Source organism: Phoxinus phoxinus, assembly GCF_949152265.1.
Source record: "Phoxinus phoxinus genome assembly, chromosome: 15".
NCBI lineage: Eukaryota > Metazoa > Chordata > Actinopteri > Cypriniformes > Leuciscidae > Phoxinus > Phoxinus phoxinus.
In genome coordinates this window covers 18,368,244-18,393,999 of record NC_136890.1, presented here as the reverse complement: position 1 = coordinate 18,393,999, position 25,756 = coordinate 18,368,244, and the positions used below count along the sequence as shown (strand labels likewise).

General features: G+C 36.3%; 1 protein-coding gene across 1 annotated transcript; it reads left to right on the top strand.

Moving 5' to 3' along the window:
• The first annotated feature begins 995 nt into the window (after positions 1-995).
• pgm5 (phosphoglucomutase 5) lies at positions 996-24,207 on the top strand. The gene is made up of 11 exons (XM_079638189.1): positions 996-1,717; positions 4,321-4,483; positions 5,787-5,933; positions 6,036-6,161; positions 6,248-6,438; positions 7,436-7,590; positions 12,516-12,631; positions 16,178-16,313; positions 16,667-16,850; positions 20,684-20,821; positions 22,664-24,207. Exons 1-11 carry the CDS (start codon positions 1,460-1,462, stop codon positions 22,751-22,753), a joined length of 1,704 nt encoding a protein of 567 aa, XP_079494315.1. The 5' UTR covers positions 996-1,459; the 3' UTR covers positions 22,754-24,207.
• Positions 24,208-25,756: the final 1,549 nt, after the last annotated feature.

The window sequence follows — 25,756 nt, the reverse complement described above, 5'->3', positions numbered from 1 at the left end:
TTTTTTATATATAAAAAAATGCTGAATAAAAATAGTAGGCCTACTTTCTTTCAAAAAATAAAGAAAAAAATAGGCCTATACTGACCCCAAACTTTTGAACGGTAGCCTATTGTTAAAAAAATATTTATATTTAAAAAAAATGATTTCTGAAGGATTGTGTGATACTAAAGACTGGAGTAATGGCTTCTGAAAATTCAGCTTTGCATCACAGAAATAAATTATATTTTAAAGTAGCCTATATTAAAATAGAAAACCATTATTTTAAATTGTAATAATATTTCACAATATTACTGTTTTTTTTTCTGTATTTTTGATCAAATAAATGCAGACATGTTGAGCACAAGAGACTTCTTTCAAAAACATAAAAAATAGTAGGCTTAATGTTTCCAAACTTATGACCGGTACTGTATCACTTTGTCTATTAGCCTAATGCATTTTCAGCACAAACAAACAGTTGTCACACTTTTCACTTCATATATTTATCACGTTTGAATTTCTGCGTGAATAGGCCTTTATGCCTTAATTATTATGAAACAAAATATGATAATGCAAAAGGTAGAGCACAAAATATCAAACCATTGTTTTGGACAAAAAAAAATGAATTAGCCTAAATATTAAACACATGTGACAACATGCCCCAACCTGCTTTTATGGAAAATATCAACATACAGAAGTTTAGTCTGGCCTACAGATTTTACAAAATTATTGTAATTTAAGAGTGTGTTTTAATTAGATGTTTGAAACTCGTTGCTATTGAAAACATAACTGGACTCTTGCCTCAAACATTTAGGAGAAACAGCTCTTGTGCCAACTAGCCCCGCTCTCCCTTGTCTGTTTTTGGCATTGGAAACTTTGGTCAGTTTATTATTTCTCTCTCATTCCTTTCTGTCTTCGAGTTTAATGTTATTACATTTTATGAATGTTATGACATTTCTGCATTCGATCAAGTATGCGTCAGGTGAGAGAACTGCTGTCCATCTCAGCGCTTCTTGTGGATCGAGTGCGCCACGGACAGTAGAAGCGTCCGATTACACAGCAGCACACTGTCACTATTCGCTCCCCCACACATCATGGGCTATTTTTGGCCAGTGCGTTAGCTCATTATATAGAGTTTTCTTCTACCCTCCCTGCCTTTTGGCAAGCAAACGTGCGCGTGACAGTTCGGGAGAAGAGTGTCGGTGAGCGTAAGACCTTATCTTGGAATCTTTCTTTGCCCTTTCACCCATTTATGCTGTATTTTGTGCCACTACACCACGGTTTGTCCCGGTGCGATGAGAAGACAGCTGCTGTACACTAGTTTTTCAAAGAAGCGTCACGGGACGCGTCTCAAATAATCCACTCCGACTGAAGCGCTCTGCTCGCTGCCTCCGTGAACTACTTCTGTTGCTTTTGACGATAGTTAGAACATTGTTTCACACCTCATTACATTTTTACGGTCCCCAAAGCGTTGCGGAAGATCATGGAGACTAACCCTATACCTATTTTGACTATCCAAACGACCCCCTTCGATGACCAGAGACCAGGGACAAATGGACTGCGAAAGAAGACAGCTGTTTTCGAAAGTAAAAAGAACTATCTTCAGAATTACATCCAGAGTGTGCTGTCCTCCATCGACTTGAGGGACCGTCAGGGATGCACTATGGTGGTGGGCAGCGATGGAAGATACTTCAGCCGGGCAGCAACTGAAGTCATCGTTCAAATGGCAGCTGCCAACGGGGTAAGGTGATGGTGTTTATACTCTTTCAAAGTCAGATAAAAATCTCATGCATGTTTTTCTAGGTCACTATATTTTAAAATTATATTCATTTATTGTCTATGATATGATATATTTTTAAGTCTAAAAATGCATAATTTATTTATTATTTCCCACGAAACTTGATAGATTTTGTAGTAGGCTATATAATTAAAAGTGCATTTATTCATTTATAAATATAATTAGATTAGTCTATATACTAAAAATGCATTGTTTATTTATTTATGTTTTCTGATCTATATCATCAAAAAGGTAACATCAGTTAATTAAAGCTCATTTATTTATTTATTTTTTGTTTTCTGGTCTATATCATCAAAAAGGTAACATCAGGTAATTAAAGCTTATGCATTTATTTGTTTATTTATTTATAAATGTTATAGATGTTATAGTCTATATAATAAAAATGCAATGCATTATTCTATTTATTTGTTATTTATTAGGTTGTCTGACTTATATTGACTTATCATCAAAAAGTAACATCAGTTAGATGAATTAAAGCCTATTTATTTATTTATCTATTTATTGATATATTATAGATTCTATAATAATAATGCTTTTCTGATCTATATTATCAAAAAGGTAACATCAGATATATTAATTAAAGCCGATGTATTTATTTATTGATAAATATACATTTTCTAGTCTATATAATAAAATGCAATATTTATTTATTTCCTAATCAACTTTATAGATTTTGTTGTCTACCTAATAAAAAATTGTTTATTTAAGGTTTTCTGATCTATATCATCAAAAAGGTATCAGTTAGATTCATGAAAGCCCATTTATTTATTTATATATTCTCTGATATAATAAAAATGAATTTACTCAATTTGTATTTACCAATTGGTATAATCATTATTATCTTTGATTATTATAATTTCAAGTGTCTTTGAAAAATGTATCATGATTTGTTGTACTGTATGTCTGTTGGACATGTCCGTTTTATGACTCAGTATAACATGACATGGATTTATACTTTTGGCATCCCAAACTGAGATGCACGTTTTGTTGGAAAACCCTGAAAAGCAACAAACTGAGTATGAAAGAAAGTTTTAGAGTTAAATCTCTTTCCTGGCCTGGCCGAATGTATCCTGTCTTATCTGTTATGCCATCCCTCCCCTGCACACTCTTCCCGGAGAGCCGCTGTTTCCCTTGTTTTGACCTCATGTTCATGTCAACTACAGGGAAACCCAGAACATGTGGCCACGAGCCAAGATCCTCCATCAACTTTGTTCATCAACCTTGGCATATTTCATTGTGCTCCTAATGAAGATGTAAAGTTTAGTTCAGTCGGAGCATAAAGCCTGAAGTCACTGTTTTGATGCTCTAAATACATTTATATTATACAATTCCTCCCTCCTTCAGTCTCTTTCTTTGTATCAGTGACATTCTTCCATACAAACTTGGTAGCTCTCAGAGACATGATATACAGACACTGTGTATCCAAAAGCAGCACCTTATATGGATAAGCTGTTCAAAGAGTGCTGGGAATACAGTTCACACTCACTGAGCTTCAACTAAGAGATGCATGTAAAAGCAACGGCATGAGCAAAGCATCAGTGAGCTATTTAATTAGCATATTACAACAACAAAAAAGACTAGGGTCAGTGCACTTGCTCATCATTATAAATGCTTGAGTGAGAGATGCCAAATACCTCACTATTAATAGAAAGTGGCTGATCTTGTAAAGCTTAATGAGTCACAAAGTTGCTGAGATGTCTGGGCTGCTGTCTTGTGAGCTAGAAAGACTGAAACAAGCAGTATATGTCGATATTTAGAGCGCTTGACGGATGAGGTTGCAATTTTTGGAAGCTAGGATTGTATGTCAGGTCTGCTTTGAACCCTGAAGTATTGTTAGCCTGTATTGCAAGTAAAGAACCCTGTGTAGTTTTGTCACTGAGTCAGCTCGTCAATCCTACAGGAATGAGCTATAGCGGACAGATGTAGTTGTTGATCTGGAATGCAGTAGTAGCCATGACTGGCGCCTCGGAAGGGTGCAGGTTTAAAGCCCTACAGATAATGTTATGATGACCCCTGGTGAAGGTCTGGAAGCAAAGAGGCTATTCAGGATCTAAAAGTGCACGTTTACATTTGTCGTTTCAAAAGTGAATGACTTTCGTTCTTTTGTGAAACGCAAACGTTTTTGTTCTTACAATTAAAGTCAGTGGAGTCCAAAACAACATTCAATGTATGAAAAAAAGTTTCACATTTACTCATATTCATATCATCTTTCCTCAATGAACCTAAAATAATATTTACTTAGTTTGTCATGTACGTTGTTTTTATAATCTACAGGAGGGAAAATGCAAAAAATTTACTTTTAGTTGTACAACAGCTTGTTATAAGGGTATTTATTACTACTCCAAGATACTAATATGCTTATTTTAGGTAAGTATAAATACTCACTTTTACATTTTTCCACTTGACTCTCTTTCTTCTAAACCCAAAAGTAAAAAAAAAAAACGACAGTGAGAGCCCAAAACATCATTGGACTCCATTGGCTTTCAATGCATGGAAAAAAACGGAGATAAATCAACCTTGACAAAACCGCAAAACTTCAATTTCAGATAGGACGTCTAGTCATTGGACACAACGGGATCCTGTCCACCCCAGCAGTCTCCTGCATCATCAGGAAGATAAAAGCCAGCGGTGGGATCATTCTCACTGCAAGCCACAGTCCAGGAGGCCCAGGAGGAGACTTTGGGATCAAATTCAGTGTCGCTAATGGAGGTGAGAACATTACAAAGCATATTGAAACGCCTTGCATAAGAGCACCTTCAGAATGATAATGATACTTTCAATATGTAACATTATAATATCACCCTAAGGGAATCGCTGTGCCAATAATGTCATGGAATCAGCTTAACGTTTTCTAAGCTGTCATGAACAACTATTTACACAAAACACAGTAAAGTATCTTCTATGGACATGTATTGTCATATCTATGGACCTAAATTTACCTAAAATGTATAGCTTAACCTTACATTTATTTTTACTTTTACTTACACCATTATTATAATGAGATTTTTTCATTTATTATTACTGACTGCATTACCGTTCAAAAGTTGGGGTCTGTAATATTTTTGAATGTTTTTGGAAGAAGTCTCTTATGCTCACCAAGGCTGCATCTAATAAAAAATACAGTAAAAAGTGTAATATTGTAAAATATGATTAGAAATTAAAATAACTGTTTTATATTTGAATACAGTTTAAAATGTATTTTATTCCTGTAATGGCAAAGCTGAATTTTCAGCATCATTACTCCTGTCTTCAGTGTAACATGATCCTTCAGAAATCATTCTAATTTGCTAATTGGCTGATCAAGAAACATTTCTTAATATTATCAATGTTGAAAACAGCTGTACTGCTTAATAATTTTGTGGAAACTGAAAGTTCAAAAGAACACCATTTGTTTGAAATACAATATTTGTATAACAATGTGATGGTCATTCTGTATTTTTTATTCTTTTTTTCATTTATTTTTTACAAAAACTTACTGACCACTAAACCTTTGAATGTTAGTGTTAGCAGCATCATATTCAAGAATATGTGTCAGTCTCCATCTCTCTGTGAAACTTGTGATGCATAATAGCATACATTTTAATTTTGGTGGACAGACAGACAGACAGACAGACAGACAGACAGACAGACAGACAGACAGACAGACAGACAGACAGACAGACAGACAGATAGATAGATAGATAGATAGATAGATAGATAGATAGATAGATGGATGGATGGATGGATGGATGGATGGATGGATGGATGGATGGATGGATGGATGGATGGATGGATGGATGGATGGATGGATGGATGGATGGATATAGATAGATAGATAGATAGATAGATAGATAGATAGATAGATAGATAGATAGATAGATAGATAGATAGATAGATAGATAGATAGATAGATAGATAGATAGATAGATAGATTGGATTGGATTACTTGATGGATAGATTCTCATTCAACTTGATGTTATTTTTTAATATTTGAGATGTTTTGTTGAAATCTGCCACTGTTTCTTGTTCCCAGGGCCTTCTCCAGACACAGTGATGGAGAGGATCCATCAGGTCAGTCGCACACTAGAGGAATACGCCATCTGCCCTGACCTCCACATCGACCTGTCCCGCCTTGGCCGTCAAGACTTTGACTTGGAGAACAAGTTCAAGCCCTTCAGAGGCGAGTGGTATAAACTTACTCTAGTGTTTTCATTTACTTTTATCACAAACTTCAGGTTTACACTCACTGAACATAAACATGTTCTCTCTCTCTGTTTTCCAGTTGAGATTGTGGATTCAGTCGAGATCTATCTAAACATGCTGCGGGGACTTTTTGACTTCGGTGCCATCAAGAGCTTGCTGACGGGCCCAAACCAGCTGAAGATACGAATAGATGCAATTAATGGAGGTAAACTCTTGTGGACAGTTGCAAATACCTATGCAGATTTATATCTGTATGTACTGTAGAATCAATCTTCATGTCGTCTGTTTCAGTTATGGGACCATATGTCAGAAAAATCCTATGCGATGAGCTCGGGGCTCCAGCTAATTCTGCTGTTAACTGTGTCCCTCTGGAGGACTTTGGAGGCCAACACCCAAACCCTAACCCTGCTTTCGCTACATCTCTGGTGGACTCTATGAAGGGGGGAGAGTTTGGCTTTGGGGCTGCTTTTGATGCAGATGGGGTGCTTATCTCTTATCATCTGACAATCATTTACAAATCACTTACACATTACACAAACAGAAAAAATATGTAAAAACTTCATAAGAATAATAATCAAGAAAAGAGCAAAAGATTCAAGGCTGTTGAACAAAATTATTGCGGGATTATTTCCTGCATCTTTGTCAGGGTCTTGCTTTGATTGCATGTCTTTATTATTATCTATCTGTTTTATTTATTTATTTAACTATAAATAATATTTATCTCGTTTATCTTAATTTATTTTATCTTCTTTTGTTTTCATTCATTCATTCTTTTTTTCTTTTTTTTAGCTATCTCTTTCAAAATATTGCAAACAAGTGAGAAACAGGAAATGCTGTTCTATGTAATGTTAAATTTTTTGTCGAAACTAGTGCTGTCAAATCAATAAATCGCAATTAAATTGTAAAATAAAAGTTTTTGTTTACATAATATGTGTGTGCGTGTGTGTGCGTGTGTGCGTGCGTGCGTGCGTGCGTGCGTGCGTGTGTGTGTGTGTGTGTGTGTATACACATTTGTTTAAAATATTATGTAAACAAAAACTTTTATGTTAGATGCGATTAATCGAATTGGCGGCATTAGTCGAAACCATGATATTTTTTCTCATTATTCTTTGATCAATAGAAAGTTCACATGAACAGCCTTTATTTAAAATATATATATTTTTATTTACAATGTCAAAGTCTTTACTGTGAATTTTGATCATTTTAATGCACCCTTGCTCAACAAAATAATTCATTTATTTTAAACAAATCTTACTGTCCCCAAACTTTTAAATGCTAGTGTATGTATTCTTCATAATTTTTAAATGATACAGCAACTGGTTATTTAATACACCAGATCAGTGAACAATAAATTAATATCAAGTAACCTATTCACTTTAGATATAAAAAAAAAAAAAAAAAAAAAGATGTTGCTTGTTCAATCAAGTTAGGACAGAGCTAACTGTTGTATAATGTTGGCTATGTTTGTCTTATGTACAGGATCGTTACATGATTATGGGTCAGGATGGGTTCTTCGTGAGCCCGTCAGATTCACTGGCAGTGATGGCAGCAAACCTGTCCTGCATCCCTTACTTCAGTCAGAGAGGAATCAGAGGGTTTGCCCGCAGTATGCCAACCAGCACAGCCATCGACAGGTAAGAAAACCAAACCTATTTTTATCAAAAAGCACATTCACAGAGAAGTACAGTAGGTGTCAAATGTTTTGGATAGGACTCCTGTAACATGCTCTCATATGAAGTCATCACCAAACGTTACTGGTGATCTGATAGGAATCTGTCTGATAGGAATGTACTACTAAACCTTCAAAAATCCAGCAAGACTGTTGTGCAGAATCTTGAATATTGGTTATGTACTTAAATATTAAATGCAAACTGATTTGCTTGTTGTATGCAGTGCCAGTGAAACAATTAAACTGGTTGGTTCTACTTAGTTTTAAAATCATTTTCACACGGCTTGCTTCCGTTTCTTTTCTTGACTTTCACATTTGTTTGTATAATTTAGAGACAGTGACATTATCCCTTAATATACTGCAGGAGTTCAGAGCTGTTTAAAGAAAAGCCAGTCAACTCTCAAAATAATTGATACGCTGATGATCAGGGAGGACATCATCCATCAGGATCATTCCACTATCTCAGTTACTCTTCTTGTGCACGACACTAAATGGTAAAAGCATTAGTGATGGGGCCAGAGGTTACAGAGTGGAGACTCACTCCCTAAGAATAACAGTGTTAGCTCAACCCTGCGCTCCTGCTGACTCAAAATAATCATGCTAAAGGCCTGTCTACTTTGAGACAGGATCTTGTGCTGTGAGAAATTAATAGCAATTTCATGTCCCTATCCTATTCCTATATTTGTAGCTTATTTTGTGGCTCTGTGGTGCGATCAAAACATTTCCCAGTCTGATAGAGCAACAGCTCCATCAATTGTGTCAGTTGGGGGCGGAGTTACCTGTTTTGCTGACCAATGGCGAACAGGGAGTGTTCATAAAACCTGCCTGAATACAATTCTTAATTTTTTCAGTTCTGTTTGACATTTAAGATACACATTTCAACTTTCAAAAATTACAATTCTGTCATCATTTACACACCCTTATGTCGTTCTTTCTTTGAAACTCAAAAAAGATATTTTGAGAAATGTCTCAGCGTTTTTTTCTTCTTGTCCATACTATGTAATTCAATGGTAACCTTAACGGTTTATTACCAACATTCTTCAAAATATATTTTGTTGTGTTTCACAGAAGAAAGAAAGACATGCAGGTTTGGAATGACATAATGATGAGTAAATGATGAGGGATTTTCATTTCTGGGTGAACTATCCCTGTAATGCTGGCAGTCAAATAGGAAGTGATGTTATTTAGCACTACCCAATCAGTCATTAAAAACAGCCAGAAAGTGCTTATTGTGTCATAACACCAGAATTAAGTGTGATTTCCTCCCATCAATATTGTTTTTGTTCTATGACTCATTATTCACTTCCTGGAGGCTTTACAAGGTTGCTTCAATGTCATGTAACACACTGTCAATGAGACTTTAACTACTGGTGTGGCTAAGATAAAGAAAGAGAGGTTGAGTCTACATTTGGCCTGAGATGGTACCTTGTTACAAAGTATAGCCAAAGCTAAGCAGAGTGTGATATTTTCCATTCTGTAAATGATAGTTAAGTAAGAATGGGTGCTCCCAACCTAGAGACAGTTCTAGATTGTTTCCTTTCTCATTTTCTCTTACATTGAAGTCACCCTCCAAATTTGAGCTGTTGCCTTCCAGGCTAAAGGTGCGGTCACTTCATGTTACATTCACGTCCATTTGATCACATGTGAGCGTAGCAGCATGGAAACAACAGGATATAATATATAAAAACAATGTTCAGTTGAGCCCTGTTTTATGCTACTGATTTGACTAGAGTCTTCGTCTCTTCATCATTAACAACTGTTAATAAGATACACATACTTTTTAAATGTTCACACCATACATTTTAATTCACAACACCACTAGGAAAGAGAGTCAGGTCAGAAAATGAACTGTCTTTATTTAGTTAGCTGTTGAAATCAACAATAATCAAGACATTTTTATATTGTGCGTCCTTAAAAGTCAGATTTTGTATCTGGTGAATAACTGTATTCTCCTTTCATGAATCTGTATCATTCTGTCCAACTAATCTGAACTGTTTTTCTGAGGCATGCATGTCCCCCGGGGTGCGAGTTGTTGGAGCAAGGCGTCTCTGCTGCTGTAAACCTTTTTAGGCGACAAGTGAGCTCTAGGCTGTGGCTGTGTTTATACTATGGACCTCTCAGGAGTGTGTGTTTGTTAAGTGGCAGTGGAGATAATCTACTGGAGCATGTGTGTGCTGTAGGTCTGGTGTGGGATTGCAGCTCTTTATATGTGCGCGTATGACTGTGTTTAAGGATGGAAAGGAAACATCTGCCGTGTTCCCTATACACGTGGGAAGGGGAAGAGAGAATGTGTGCTATCAATGTGACCATGCACTGAGGATGAACTGCTAAAATATGGGGAAATATATACATGAGAAAATCCAGTCGAATTGTAACTGCAGTCCAGTGTGTTTGGTGTAACCAAATTTTAAACCCAATTAATGATATAAATACATCTGTATATAACATCCTGGGACTTTTTTACTGTCTTGTATCATTCCGCTTCCCTGTGTTTGCACATTCAGACAAGCTGTCAGTCTGTGCTTTAGTGAAGGGGTTTTTAAGTGAATCTCTCTGCAGGCAATCGTAGGTGGTGAAAAGGGATTGTTTTTAAGAGCGAGTCATTGAGTAATTCACTGAACTAATTTGCTCAACAGCTTTGATGCATTCAGGAACAAAAGCAACTCTCTTTATGAATGAATCATTGAATAATTCACTGAACCGATTCGTTCAACAACACTGATTCATTCAGGAATTAAATAAGCGACTCTTTATAAGTCATTGAATTATTCACTGAACCGATTTTTTTATTCATTCATCCCTTTTTATCTCAGTCAATTTTTTTGCAATTCCATTTAGTAATGCTAGTGATGGAAAAATTACATACTTGATATACAATTATATGAATCTTTGGACTGTAATATGCTTAAACAGGTCATGATAAGCTTAATAATTAAGCGTTCTTTCAGTATTTGTTTTTTAACTCTTTTGGTCATTGTCGTCTGTGTGTACTGTACTCACAAGATTAGACTTTATAAGGTGGTAAAGTCCTTAAACTATTAGTTTATATTGTAATAAAGCAATTTCAAGCATTATTGGTATTCAAAGTTTTACTTTCAAAAATGTTTTAATATGCCTTGGAGTAAGGAATGTAAATGGAAATCATTTTAGTACAACTGGGGTATAGTTTAATTAGACTGCCTGTCGACTCATGCTAACATTATGCTAGTTGATAATTGAGTTTTATTGCCAGATTGGGGTTTTATTGCCGACTTTAAAACTCAGCTGAGCATGTTATTTTCCCTTTTTTTCATTCTTTTATAGACAGAATTGTTAAAAATCCAGTCACACCCTCATGAACACATATGCATGTAAAATATTTCCGATGCAAAGTTAGAGATAGCGCTGCTTGTGTTGGCCACAAATATTAGAATAAATCAGCGAAAACAAGTCAACGGGTCAAAGATTCCAGTTTGCTGTCCATGTGCCAGGCTTTCCATTCTACACCATGTCCCTTGAGTCAATAACACTTGTTTTCCCATATTTAGTAATTCCACCCATGAGTAAACAGCTGCATCCTAGCTCTCCTCATTTACATCGGTTCCCTGTCATCTGTCCCTTCATCTGATGGGATCTCAGCAACTCATTACCCATAATGCCAGATTGCAGTGTCTGAAAATAGTTATGACTCTCTAGCCATTATCCAAGATCAACAAACAGAGAAGGAGACTTGTAACTGCGCTCCACCTCTTGTTTTCTCGATCTATTTCATTTTCATAGTCATGAATGTTCCCAAATACAAAACTTGCTGTCTTAACAATAATGTAGTATGAGAGTATTTGTTCAAAGGTAGGCCTATATTTTCAGTTTCCGTGACAGCTCGCAGGAGTTTGACAGTATAAGCAAGTTAAACAGGTGTAGACTACACACCGATGATTAAAGTGCTGTTTGCTCCTCCAGGCACATGGCTGAATCTCAAAATAAATGTCAGCCAAAATGTCAGCGTGGTTTCTGCTTTTTGCCTTATAAAGACACTGAATCGAGAAGACGAAATATGCAGTTTGATTAATGAATCAGTCCAAGGGACACATACTAAATGTACTACCAGTGAATTTGTAGAAAGCTGAATGGCGATTACTTTGCTCATGAGTATATCAAATGATCATTACCTCGACATCCATCTTCTTTCACAGTCTATCATTTACTTGTATTTTTTAAAAATATGTAATAGTGTATTATTAGGTTTTATAAAATATGTTCCATGTATGACTAAATCTGCCTTTAAAAAATCTTTAATCTGGCAATCTTACATAAATTAGGTCACACCAACAAAACAATAATCAAAAGTCAGGTCAAATACAAACTTTTCCGGAACAATGGCACATTTTCACTTTTTATAGTGTAAAGGCCCATTCACACAAACGACGATAACTATAAAGATATAGTTTAAGAAACATTCTAAAGACAAAAATAGCAGAGTCCGAAAACGATAATGATAAAGAGGAATAATATCATTGGAATCACTTTCAGAACAATTCTTTCCCAGCTGATGAATGATAAAAACATTGACAGAATCCAAACTAGAATTGCTTTAAAGAGCTTGATCATTTAAAGTGGAAGATGACATAATAAAAGTGCGCACTTATTATAAACAGATTGTTATTGTCCGCTGGTGTGGACGCTAATATATTTATCATAATACTTATCTTTATTGTTGACGTTCTTGGTGTGTACAGGCCTTTACATTGCAGTGCCATATAGCTATAGTAATTGCGCAATTTTAAAGATACTTTGATTAAGAAATGATGCTGTTAGCCAGTGAGATACAGTCCTTCTTTCAGATTTGATCTTGTCCAAATAAACTCAGAGTAGGATTGCAGTGGAGTACTCATGCTTCCTGTTTGTTTGCAGGGTTGCCAAGGCTATGAAGGTGGCGCTTTATGAAACTCCCACAGGCTGGAGATTCTTTGGAAACCTGATGGATTCTGGGAGGTGTTCGTTCTGTGGAGAGGAGAGCTTTGGAACAGGTGGGTGCCATCTGGTTGTTTTTGGAGGTAGCTTTTTGTAAGTAAATGCTTTCTGACATTTTGACCACATCCAAAATGTAGATCTTTATCTGTGTTCCGCTATAAAAGGAAGACAGGCTGGTGAATCATCTGAAATAGTGAGAAAGTGAGAGTGGTCTCTGCTGGCAAACGCAAACTCCTCCTCTGCTTTTCTCACTAAAGCACACAGGGTGGGGTGGGGGGTAAGGGAGGTAAAGGAGTGGAAGAAAAAGGGATTTACTGGATTGTAGTTGTTTTAGTTATCTAGTCCTCTCATATATAACATACATGTCACACAACGCTTGAACAACAGACGTGTTCCTGCTTAATAAAGGTGTTTCTTCAACGACAGGCACTTTTTCCATGTCACGGGGTTTGATTTTATTAAAAGTAACAAAAAACGAACAGCTAACTAATAGCAACAACTTTTTTTCCCCTTTTTCTTATGTAAAGGTGACATTGTTGACACTGTATTTGGAAATGTTTTAACGTGCATGTATAATTTATCTTTTCAGATTGGTTTTATTTATAGATTGTAGTTTTTTCAGAACCATATGTTCAGTATTCTAATATGAAAATTTGTCATAAAAATATTTTAAAACTATGATTATTCAAACAGATTAAAAAAAAAAAATCTAAATATGAGACATGATGTGTAAAGAAAAATTAATGTAAATAAAATGACTGTTGGCCATTTAAAATTAAGGTCCAAAATCATAATTTCCACCACAGAATGTTATAATTTAGTTTTTTTTACATTTTTACAAAATTTTACAAAATGACAAAATTACATTTGTTGGTTCAGAAAATTAGCAAACGTTTCAGTGATATACAGTATTGTATTTGCACAATTAATTCACCCACAACTTAAGTCATTTACTCGCCCTCATATAATTTTAAACCCCTTGTTTTATGTTTCACAGTTTTTTTTAATGTTTTTATTATTATTATTGAATTACCTCTTTAATTCCACTAGGCCAAAACTGCCTATAGTTGTAGAAACTCCCATATGTGAAGATGAGCCCCTGTCTGGTATTGAATGGTTGTGTTTTGGTTGGCAGCTGAATGTGGAATAAGCAACTGGCGCTGAATGATGTTGCTGGGCAGACAGACGCTTGGCCCTGTGGGCGGCAGGGTCGATCTGTAAAGCCTCTGGGGTTTTACACCGTCACGAAGACCTTGAGTGAGACACGAGGCATTGTCTGTAGGTGTCAAAAGAGCAGCCCGCTTATTATTCACCATGTTCTGTCTTTACTGCGGGATTGTAGTGCTGTCATGGGTCACTTGTCAGTTGGATTTTCACTAAACACTCTCTACTATGCTAGACATTCATCATTATATGGTGAGGCAGATATCTGGTACAAATTGAGTGTGTTTATGGAATATTGGCATTAAGCAAGTTTCCCTTTTGGCTATGAACCAGGTCATTTCTGCGTCAAGCTCATTGTTTTGTGAGCTGAGGGAAAGTTAACAGATAATAGTCGGACAAGCTGATAGATGTTGAAATCTGCTTTTTGAAATGAACTTTATTGTGTTTTATTGATTTGAAGGGTCAAAACTAATTATGCAACAATGTTACATTGGCTTACAAGCGTCTTTGGCTGTTGATGTGATATGCGGTAGGCCTGAGCATTTTTTAGTACTTCAGCATTAGTCACGCACAGAGAACAGCTGTCGGATACACTTCTTCTGACACATGATTACATGAAATAAACCAGATCAAAGAACAAAAGTCATAGAAAAGATGTCAAGCAGATGAAGAGTTGACCAGGGGAGTGAGGGCTTGTCATTATAATCTCTTGATTTGAATCAATCTCAGTGGAACCTCTCCGGTTCTACCCGCACCGTGACAAGCGGGATTCGAACCAGTGTTTGCAGCATGTGAGGCGGGTTAACTGTCCCATGGATGTTCTGTTTGGCTTTAGTTTTTGTCCCTGTGTTTTGGTTTGACCTAAACTGTGTCGGAAATCACCCCCTATGCCCTGAAATAAGTCACTATTTGAGGGGACAGGCATTTGTAGTGGTGTCCGAAACCAAAGTGGCTGTTATCGAGTGCACTCATACTCATTCAATCCCACAATGCACTGCATTTACGAATGTATAACTGATGTACACTCAACAGCTATAATACCCATAATGCACTGTGGGGGTCGCGCCAAATTAATTCCTGCAGCAGAATCATCCATCCATTTTCCAAACCGCTGGTCCAATGTGGGTCCATCATAATATTATACAGGTATAAATTCCTTTTTAATTGATTATTCAATTGTTAATTAATTTATTAATTATTAATTATTAAAATTGTTAAATTAAGGTTTATACATGCTAGTTTCCATAGCTGCTTGCATAGCTTGCTATGTTTCAAATGATTGTTAACAAGCGCAAACTGTGCAAAAATTACAGCCCCTCTGGAGTTGTGCCGAATTCTGACCCCTGCCTGATTATAACCCCCTATAGTTAGGTTTAGGATTAGGGGTGGGGTTAAAATTAGGCAATTAGGTACTGACTTCAACTAGGGGGGTACTAATTTGGCAGGGAGACGAGTTTCAGCACAACACCGGCGCACTCAGTGTCTGAATTCACTCACTCATTTTTATTCACTCCTTCAAGTGGACTAGACCTATACTAGTGGAATAATGTGGGGAATAGTGAATGAGGGTATAGGGGGTGATTTAGAACACAGCTCTAGTTTTCTCCAATCTGTTTTCCTGCCACTTGTTTGTTACTATGGTTCCTGATTAGTCCTCACCTGTTCATTGTTCTGTTGATTGCCATCAATGTGTATTAAAGCTCTCAGTTTCTTCAGTCCTTTGTCTTGCGTTGATGTTGATATTGTAATGTGTTACTCCTTTTGTTTCCATTTCCTCTTGTCTTTTGGATTATATACACAGCAAGTGTGACACTAACAAAGACGCTAAAGACCACAGCCCTATAGCGTCAGTCGCTAATGTGACTCTTGAGGCCAGGGAAGTGGGGTTTACCTGCAGTAGTGATGTTTACCACCGTTACACTCAGCCCCCTAAACCTCACTTCCATTTGGGTCACGGCACCAATATAATCTACTCTCACCGCTCCACACGGGAATTGAACTGGCGTTTCTAGCATGGGAGGCGGGCACACTAACAAGGAGGCTAAAGACCGCTGCCACTAGTGTCAGTCATAGTGCGCCACACAAATATTAAGAAACTCTTTCAACATTGATAATAATAATAAGAAATGTTTCTTGAGCACCAAATCAGCATATTAGAATGATTTCTGAAGGATCATTTCACATTGAATACTGATGTGATAGCTTCGGAATTCAGCTTTGCATCACAGGAATAATTATTAAATATATTCAAATATGCACCAGTTATTTTAAATTGCAATAATATCTCACAAGATTACTATTTACTGTATTTATATTAAGTAAATGCAGCCTTGGTGAGCATAAGAGAAAGCATTTAAAAAATCAAAAAGACACCAAACTTTTGAACGGTAGTGTAGATGGAATATCAAAATATGCATCTCTGTATCTGTCTCTTTCAGGTTCAGACCACATCCGAGATAAAGACGGCCTGTGGTCAGTTCTGGTATGGTTGTCCATAATGGCAGTGCGTAACCAGGGGGTGGAGGAAATAGTGAGAGATCACTGGGCCAAAATGGGACGCAACTACTTCTGCAGGTGAGCTGAACCCAAATAAGCATCTTCCCAAGCTTCATTTCTAACATCAATCTCCAGGTCTCTCGGGACATTTCAGGATATTTCTTTGTGTATACACACAGAACCCACCCGCGCAATGGCTTTTCCTTTGAGACTGAGTAGGCAGTATCTCTTTATTGTGTGCCTGGATTGTTTTTCCCTTTCCCATACATGTTTCCCACACTCACCATATTTAGTTCTACTTGTAGATGTCTTGTAGAGCTCTCCAAATGGTCATGAAACAAGTATTTATTATTAGGTAGTAGGTATTATTAGGTTACATCGTTCTTTTACATTGATGTACTATAGTGTTTGTATTTCTTTATATCGGCCAGGTTTGACTATGAAGGAGTGGACAGCAGGGCAGCGTATTACCTCATGAGAGATTTGGAGGCTGTTATTACTGATAAAGCTTTTACCACTCAGAAGTTTTCTGTGGGCAATAACGTCTACAGTGTGGAGAAGGCTGATAATTTTGAGTACATCGACCCAGTGGACGGCAGTGTTTCAAGGAAACAGGTCAGTTCAACACCTTGAGATAACATGAGAGATGGCCTGTCAAGTTATTTTTCACACTATACCTTGAGCTTTATTTACTTCCATTCATACACGTGCACATGGGAGATAGGAAAGGAATCACTTCTTTATTTTATGTTGTTTATTTGGCAAAATACTGTGTTGCTAAATAGGTTTTACAGTGCATTTTCAATGCGAGTCGAATGTGTCATTTTTGAAAGACGTCTCATCCTCACCTAGGCTGCATTTATTTCATACAAATACTATACAGTAAAAACAGTAATATTGTGAAATATAAATACAATGTAAAAGTAATTGTTTTCTATTTGAATATATTTTAAATGTAATTTATTCCTGTGATGCCGAAGCTGAATTTTCAGCATCATTACTCCAGTCTTCAGTGTCACATGATCCTTCAGAAATCATACTAATATGATGATTTGCTGCTCAAGAAACATTTCTTATTATTATCAATTTTGAAAACAGTTGTGCTTCTGAATATTTTGTGGAAACCGCAATACGTTTTACAGGATTTGTTTGATGGATAGAAAGTTCAAAAGAACAACATTCGTATAAAATAGAAATCTTTGTAACATTATAAATTTCTTTACTGTCAATTTTGATCAATTTCATGCATCATTGCTAAATAAAAGTAATAAATATTAGTAAAAAATCTTACTGACCCCAAACCTTTGAACGGTAATGTAAATTGAAAAATAAAACGCACGCACACACACACACACACACACACAAATCGATTCTATGGTTTTAAATGTTGCAACTAAGTGAATTGACACATCACAACTTTATAATGTACAGTATGAGAAACGGATGTTCATTTTGACATTTACATTTAACAGTGTTATTAAATTATTAATGTTTTTGCTAAATTAACTTTAAATTAGTATTTGATGATGGCAAAGTTCATCTAAGTGAAAAAATAAGATAAAATGTATTACAGTGATGGGATCCAAACTGCAAACAAGATCGTGCTTTAAACTGACTGAACAAAAGTAAATGAATCTTTACAACATGTGTGTTTAATTAATTTGAAGTCAACCATTATAAAAACAAATGTGCGCATCGGTCCCATAGTGCACCTTATTCATCTGAGATAATGGGGAAATGTCTGAGATTTTACAGCTTAGTCGCTCGTATAAAGAGCTGCCAGGGGGTTGTTGAGCATTAAGGTTTTATGTTCAGCAATTATATGCTATTTAGTGCGGCACGCGCACCGACCACCCAATGAACGTGGGCTCAAGTGGGATTCCTTGTTTGGGCATCCACATTCACACTTAGCTGCTTATGTGTGTAGGGTGTACCGCGGCCTGGTTGAAATGAACAATACACACGTGCCGCCGAGACTCTGTTCAAATTTTCATTCTGCTGCTCTCTCTCTCTCACTCCTTTTTTGGAGGATGTGCTAAAGCACACGGAGGCGCACATGTGCTTGATAGTAACAGGAGAAGGATGTTTCGATAGATGCTTTATCTTTATCTGGCCTGGATTTGCTGTACTAAGATGCAGAGCCCTTGAGTGGTCTGTGTCACACACACACACACACACACACACACACACACACACACACGTGTAAATACTTGCGTAGCCTTGTGTTTGAAGTTTACCCAGCTGACTCACACTGTTCTGACCAGGAATGTGTGGAAACCACCTTCTCCCTCTCCAAAACAACCTCTCCAATCACAAAAAAAGGATGTAGTGACGGCATCTACTAGCAGGGGCTAACTGGATGCCAAACCTTGACCTCTTGACATTAGCATTCACCCTTTGCCTTTCGACACCTCATCCGCTTCTCATCTCATTTATATCCTTGCAAATCAGCAAATTAGAATGATTTCTGAATGATCATGTGACACTGAAAATTCAGCTTGGCCATCATAGGAATAAATTACATTTTAAAATATATTCAAAGAATACAGTTAATTGAATATTATTTCAAAATATTACTTCATTTCTGATCAGATGTGAATTTAACACGTCTGATCTAACCTCGTGAATTGGTGTGATTTCACACTGGTGACATGGGGTCACGGCCTGTCGTTCATTCAGTGGTCTCCCGTTATCCGAGGCGGCACAGTCACTTCAGTCATCCGCCCGGCGTCTCTACAGCTGAGTGTGTATTATTACAACAGACATTCCTCACAGTGCCGGATTGTGTCAGCTGTCCCGGTCCTCTTCTCTTCTGGTCTGTGGGGTGGGGGGTGTTGTGGGCACCGAAAAGAAACTCAGCTGTCGGAGACCATGACATACGCAGATACACACACCAACATAGATATTACATCTATAATAGTGGTTCTGGTTTCGCTTTGGGATTTTATATTGGACACCAGCATTGGGCGTACTTAAAATTAAAATTAATTAATTTAAAAAAATAAAAATATCTATCTATCTGTCTGTCTGTCTGTCTGTGTGTGAGTGTGTGTGTGTGTGTCTGTCTGTCTGTCTGTCTGTCTGTGTGTGAGTGTGTGTGTGTGTGTCTGTCTGTCTGTCTGTCTGTCTGTGTGTGAGTGTGTGTGTGTGTGTCTGTCTGTCTGTCTGTCTGTCTGTCTGTCTCTGTGTGTGTGTGTGTGTGTGTGTGTGTGTGTGTGTGTGTGTGTGTGTGTGTGTGTGTGTGTGTGTGTGTGTGTGTGTGTGTGTGTGTGTGTGTGTGTGTGTGTGTGTGTGTGTGTGTGTGTCTGTCTGTCTGTCTGTCTATCTGTAGCCTACATGATTTTTGAGGCTGAGTGCATCTATCGCATCTTTCTAATTTGGTTGCTTTAAAATGGCAGATTATTTTCAGCAAAATACTGTGACTGGATGAAAAGCATTTGACATCAACAACAACAAAATTATTATAATTTTTTTTAAATAGCTCTTTTGTGGTCTTGGAGACACGTTTTTGTTTTTACTTTTCACCTAATAAGAACTAAACTTCGCATTCACTCTTCATCTCACTTGCTGTCTCTGTGTAGTTATTGTTAATTTTTATTTATTTATTTTTCAGTTAGCTATTGTTACATGTCACTCCTCCACTGCTGAGCAATTGTCCAATTGGATCTGGCTCGGAAAATAGTTTTTCCTGTCATCTAGTGGACATTAATATGAACTACAAGTGTTGCTGTTTGGGAAATCCAAATAGTAGAGCTTATACTTTCATAAAATTACATTTTATAAGAGCTGCTGAGGAGTGTGAATGTGCCATGTTAAATGTTTGACGTACAGTTTTATTTGTGCTTCACAATGGTTTTTGAAATGACATTGTGGTATAACGTACTTGTCAGTGTTGGGTAAGTCACTCTAAATAAAGTAATTACTAGTTACTAATGACATCTTCAACAGTGTAATTAGATTACTGTTCTAATTACTCTCTCAAATGTACTGCATTACTTATTACTAATTACGTTCTAAATCAACCTCGACCAGTTGAACAATAAAAAGGGGTAGACGTGAAACTGCTCTTTTTAATTCTATCAAATAAGTAACATAAAATTGCATAAATTATTCTTGAACTGACCAAAGTATTTAAAGGGAGAAGGTAACATTAGAAACGTACATTTTAACATTAGACGGTAAATACTGATTAAATCCACTATAGAATCGTTTTAGTCTATACGGTATTTAATGCAGTTACGTACATCAGAAGACAAAATTAAGAGTAATCCCTTTACTTTTCCCTTTAAGGGAAAAGTAATTAAACATTAATGCATTACACCCGACACAGTTAATGATTCTGGCTGGTAACTGAAGGTCAAAAAAAAAAAAAAAAAGCAACTTTATGATTAATCAGAATTGTTAGCACTAAAATGAGCTGCATTTCTATTTCTGCACTTGTCCTGCAGGGCTTACGGATCATCTTCACAGACTCGTCCCGGATCATCTTCCGGCTCAGTGGTTCTGGGGCCGGAACAGGGGCCACCGTCCGCATCTATGCTGAGAGCTACGAGAGAGACCCAGAGAGACACAGCAGAGAGACTCAGGTGAACACTTAGTTGAACAGCATCACTGGTGTAAAAGCTCAGCGGGAGTGATTTCTGCTTATGAACCAGTGCACTGCCAAAGTGTTTCGGAAGAAATGCATGTAAATCTGTAGGTTACCTCAACAAAATTAGGAACCTTTAAAATAGCATAATAGGGCACTTTAAAGAAGCATTCCAAGTTCAGTTCAGTCGACAGTATTTTTGGCATAAAAATGATTTTGAATCATCCCTCGTTTTCTTAAAGCAGAAATCTAGGTTACAGTGATGCACTTGGAGCCAAATTGTGTATGTTTTAAAAGCATAAACATGACGCTTATACTTTTATAAAAGTACTCACATATTCTTCTGTTAAAACTTGTGTATTGTTTGAGCTGTGAATCTGTATAAACCATTTTTACAGTAGGTTTAGGGGTTATGTTGTAAAGTTGTAAAATTGCAACTTTACAGAGAAAAATATTAAGTATTTCTTTCACACAAGTCTTCTGGCTGCACTATTGAAACAGTGACTATTTTAATGTTCATTTAAGGTGACTCAGTAATTGTTTTGCTTTTATTAAGAAAAATGTATTAAGAAGAAAAATTATTTTTGTCATTTACTTACTCGCCCTCAAGTTGTTCCAAACCTGTATGAGTTTCTTTTTTTCTGTTGAACACTAAAGAAGATATAAAAAAAAATGTTGGTAACCAGAAAATTGAAGGCACCCATTGACTTTCACAGTCGGGAAAAAAATACTATGGAAGTCAATGGGGCCAACTGTTTGGTTGCCAACATTCTTTAAAATATCTTATTTTGTGTTCAACAGAAAAAAAGAAACTCATACAGGTTTGGAACATCATGAGGGTGAGTAAATGATGACAATTTAAATTTTTGGGTGAACTATCAATTTACAGTTTTTTTTTACAGTCGCTAGGACACATTTCTCAATATGGTCACTTTTTCACAACTCCTCACACAGTGAGCACAACAGAAGTTTATGTGGGCTAAACTGTGGATCATTTATCATTGCTTTGTCACAAAATGCATTCAATGACTACATCTTTCAAATTACATTAATTATTTTCTCACTTCGACACAACAACCGGCAAAACTCTATGTACCTACAGGCCAACTTGCACATACTGATTTCAAAAGTTCAAAAAAGTTCTGTTTCTTAAGTTCAAAACAATAACATAATACAAAACTGAATAAGACAGCACTTTTCTACATTTCTACAGTAATATTGTAATATTGAAATATATTTAGAATCTAAAAATTAAATGATATAAAAACAGTTGGACAATTGGACCAACCACAGCTGATTTCTATTGTATCTGTATCGGTGGATGGTGTGTATACAAATTATTGTATTTTGGAATCACTCAGTGCAACAACAACAAAATACATAATATCATATAAATCAAATCATATTGAAGCATACTGCAGAATGTCTGATTCCTTCCAGTAACACATATTGCAGTAAATTCTAAACAGTGGTGTTGTTTTACAGAAGAAAACATAATGCTACCTGTTGTTACTGTTTTTTAGGTCATTGTTTTGTGGGTGAGAAAGTGTGTTTGTTGGCTGCCACCTTTGCTAGTGTTGTAGAAGAACGTGTTGATTTGAGACATGTATGAAGTGATTTGGTAGTTTTAATGCATTTTGAATGTGAAATGAACTGCTGTGCCGAGCTGAAAGTTGGTTAGGAGAACTGTGTGAACAACAGTTTTGAAAAAGTGACCTAAGTATTGAGAAATGTGTCCTAGCGACTGTAAACTGTAATGCAGTTTAATGCAGCAACTCCATTAAATGTGTCTCATGATACTGGCAGTCTGTTTAACAAGCCCTTCCTTTGACCGTTGTAGGTTGTGCTGGGTCCTCTCATTGCCATTGCTCTAAAAATCTCCAACATCCATGAACGAACTGGAAGCCGAGGCCCCAGTGTGATCACCTGAGACCAATCCAGCAGCGCGTGCACCAGGGGCCAAACTCACTTTCCTCACTCACGTCTGATCCGTCGTCATTTGTGCCTTTTACCCTAAACACCACAAAGAATGTGCCAACTCTTCATTTTGCTGCTCTTTTACCATTTCCCACCTTTTCCTTTCCCCTCTCTCATTTGTCTTTACAAGGGCCCCTGTGAGGTTTTCTCTTCTTTTGCACATTTATAAACTCATGTAAACCACTACAAACAAATCCAAAGGAAGCAAAGCGTTTTCTTCATGCTCACGCAAAGACTCCTTGACTGTGTTTAATTCAACAAGAATGAGGTTAGAAACCGAACATATATAGACCACTTTGTGTTTCGAATCAGCTGCATGGGGTCTAAAACTTAAAAACCTGTATGCCTTTGTTTACAATGTAGCTGTTACAAAGAAAAGTAGGCCTATTCAATGCAATCGATGAATGAGGGAGCAACGCTGTTCAGTATTTACTTATTTCTGGGGAATTCACGTTAGAAACACAACATCATAATCTGTGCGACAGCTTTAGAGCTGGGGCCTCATTTATACAATGTTACATTTGATCAAGTTCATTTAAAAAATGTGAGTATCCTACGTGTGATTCAGAGCCTCTGTTCCAGATGTGAAATCTAGAAACATTTAGAAAACGAATTACTTGAGAACTGCAAGAATTGCTTAGATTTCCAAATACCTGCAGTACTCTGACTCCGCCACTAGACCATTTTTATAAATCTGAACATTGCAGTGGATTTTAGCACGTTTTATGAATGAGGCCCCTGATGTACAATGAACCACTAAAATAATAATCATAAAGATTGTCTTGAAGAACGGTCGTGCTATAATTTTACGTTCAATCTTGTAATTTGCTAACACTGGTTTTGATTTGCAATTTTCTGACCACTTTCTGAAATGTCTGCCAGATTAACTTTATGGCTCGAATTAAAGTATGAAATGTTTTAAAGGAATATTTAGCTATGAATTGGTCCGCTTAAATTATGCATAGTTATTTTGTTGAGCTTTCATTTGTAAAATCCTGCATGAATCAGTTGTTTGTGTCTAGTGTCAGATGGATTATGTGCATTCCATTGTGTGATGAGAAACATGCCTCTAAGTTTATTATTATTTGTATTATTATTATATAACACGTAACATTTAAAATATTTTTTTTGAGCCAGAACATTTATCTGTGTTTAAGAAAAAAATTATGTTGATCCTAAAAGTCCCTTAAAACCAAGGTGAAAACAAATGCTCCCTTTTACATTTTGATGGAGGATAGAAAAAAGTAAATAACTACAATGGCATTAGCTGTAATTAATTTTGTATCCTAAACGTGCATTAATAAACTTTATCTTGTGTGTGTCCTGGCTTCTTGTTGTTGTCATACAAATCAGTGAGGTCAAAAACTCATACATGTTATTGATGTCTTATTTCACTTCAGAATGTTCAGTCAAGTATAATAATTAATATTAGTAATTCGATTTACCAAATATAATTATACTGGCTAAAAACAACTTAAAATATTATTTAAATATATAAATAAATACTATATACATTGCCAGTCAAAAGCTGAACAATTATGTTTGTTTTATTTGATTAAAAATGCTGTAAAAACAGTAGCTAATATTGTGAAATATTATTACAGTTTAATAGAAAGGTTCAAAAAAGGGTTCCTCATGGGGGTTGCCAATAAAGAACATTTATTTTTTTGAGTGTAGGACAAGAAATTTTAAGAATGGATGGATGGATTTATTTTAAAAGTAATAAAACTTTTTCTTTTTTGTATCAAGTGAGGTTTATGCTTTAGACAAGTATGATTCTTATATTTTACAAGCAAACAAGAAAAAATAAAATAACCCTGAAAGTGAAAAGAGAGCGACTTCCTAGGAAATTGATGTAGACTCCTGCACAAATAAAAGCAAAACAAAGCAAGGGCAGAATCAGACGGACTGCAAACAATGGGTGTTTGTTTTTGTTCATGACAAATTTACATGGGCTCAACTCAGACGCAAGCTGAAGAAAAATCTGCAGAAGATTGCAATTCACATCTCAACTATTAGCTGGAGGGGAGTTCGACATGCCTGGTGAGTTGCACATGAACACATTTATGATGACAAAGAATCCATATTAAGGTTAGTGAAGGATTAAGCAATGGGATCCATTTCAACTTTTAAAGGTTTTTTTTCTTCCCTTTTTCAAAAAAATATGCAGATATGTTTTGGGTCAATAGCAAAAGTAAGTCAGGTGAACTGTTATTTTTTTAACCTGTCCATTGAAACGAACTGCTCAAAAAAACAGTTTGCGTAAAAGAACCAGACTTCCCAGTATCTGGTTTGGCCACCAACTGCTTTAAAGGATAGTTCACCCCAACAATGAAAATTAGCCCATGATTTACTCACCCTCAAGTCATCTGTATGACATTCTTCTTTCAGACGAATTCAATCGCTATATTATAGTTAAATAAAAATAATTCCTGGTTCTTCCAAGCTTTATAATGCAGTGAATGGCCGTATCTGTTTTGTAATATGAATATTTTTCTTACACAAACCCATCGCTTTGCTTCAGAAGGCCTTTATTAACCTCCCAGAGCCGTGGATTACTTTTATGATAGATAGATGCACTTTTATGGACTTCAAAACAGAAACAGCCATTCACTCATTATACAAATTGGAAGAGCCAGGACTCTGATTGTATTCGTCTGAAAGAGCTCAGTTGTAGGCCTATGTGTCTGGTTTATGTTTAGTTTATCTTTAGAAAAAAAAACATTTTCTATTTCTAAATCATAGTGTCAATGTTTGAATTAATTTGTCAGCCTTAAAATGTTAACAGGATAAAATAGACAAAATAGGGAGAAAGTCAAATAGGATTCAGATGTGAATTAGAAACTTCAGTCTAGTTCCATCTAATAAAACACAGACACACACAATAGCCTTCTTTTAGAAAGCGAGATTTGGAAATGGGTTCAACTGCTGTTCCATACAGAGACGCTAGATGGAG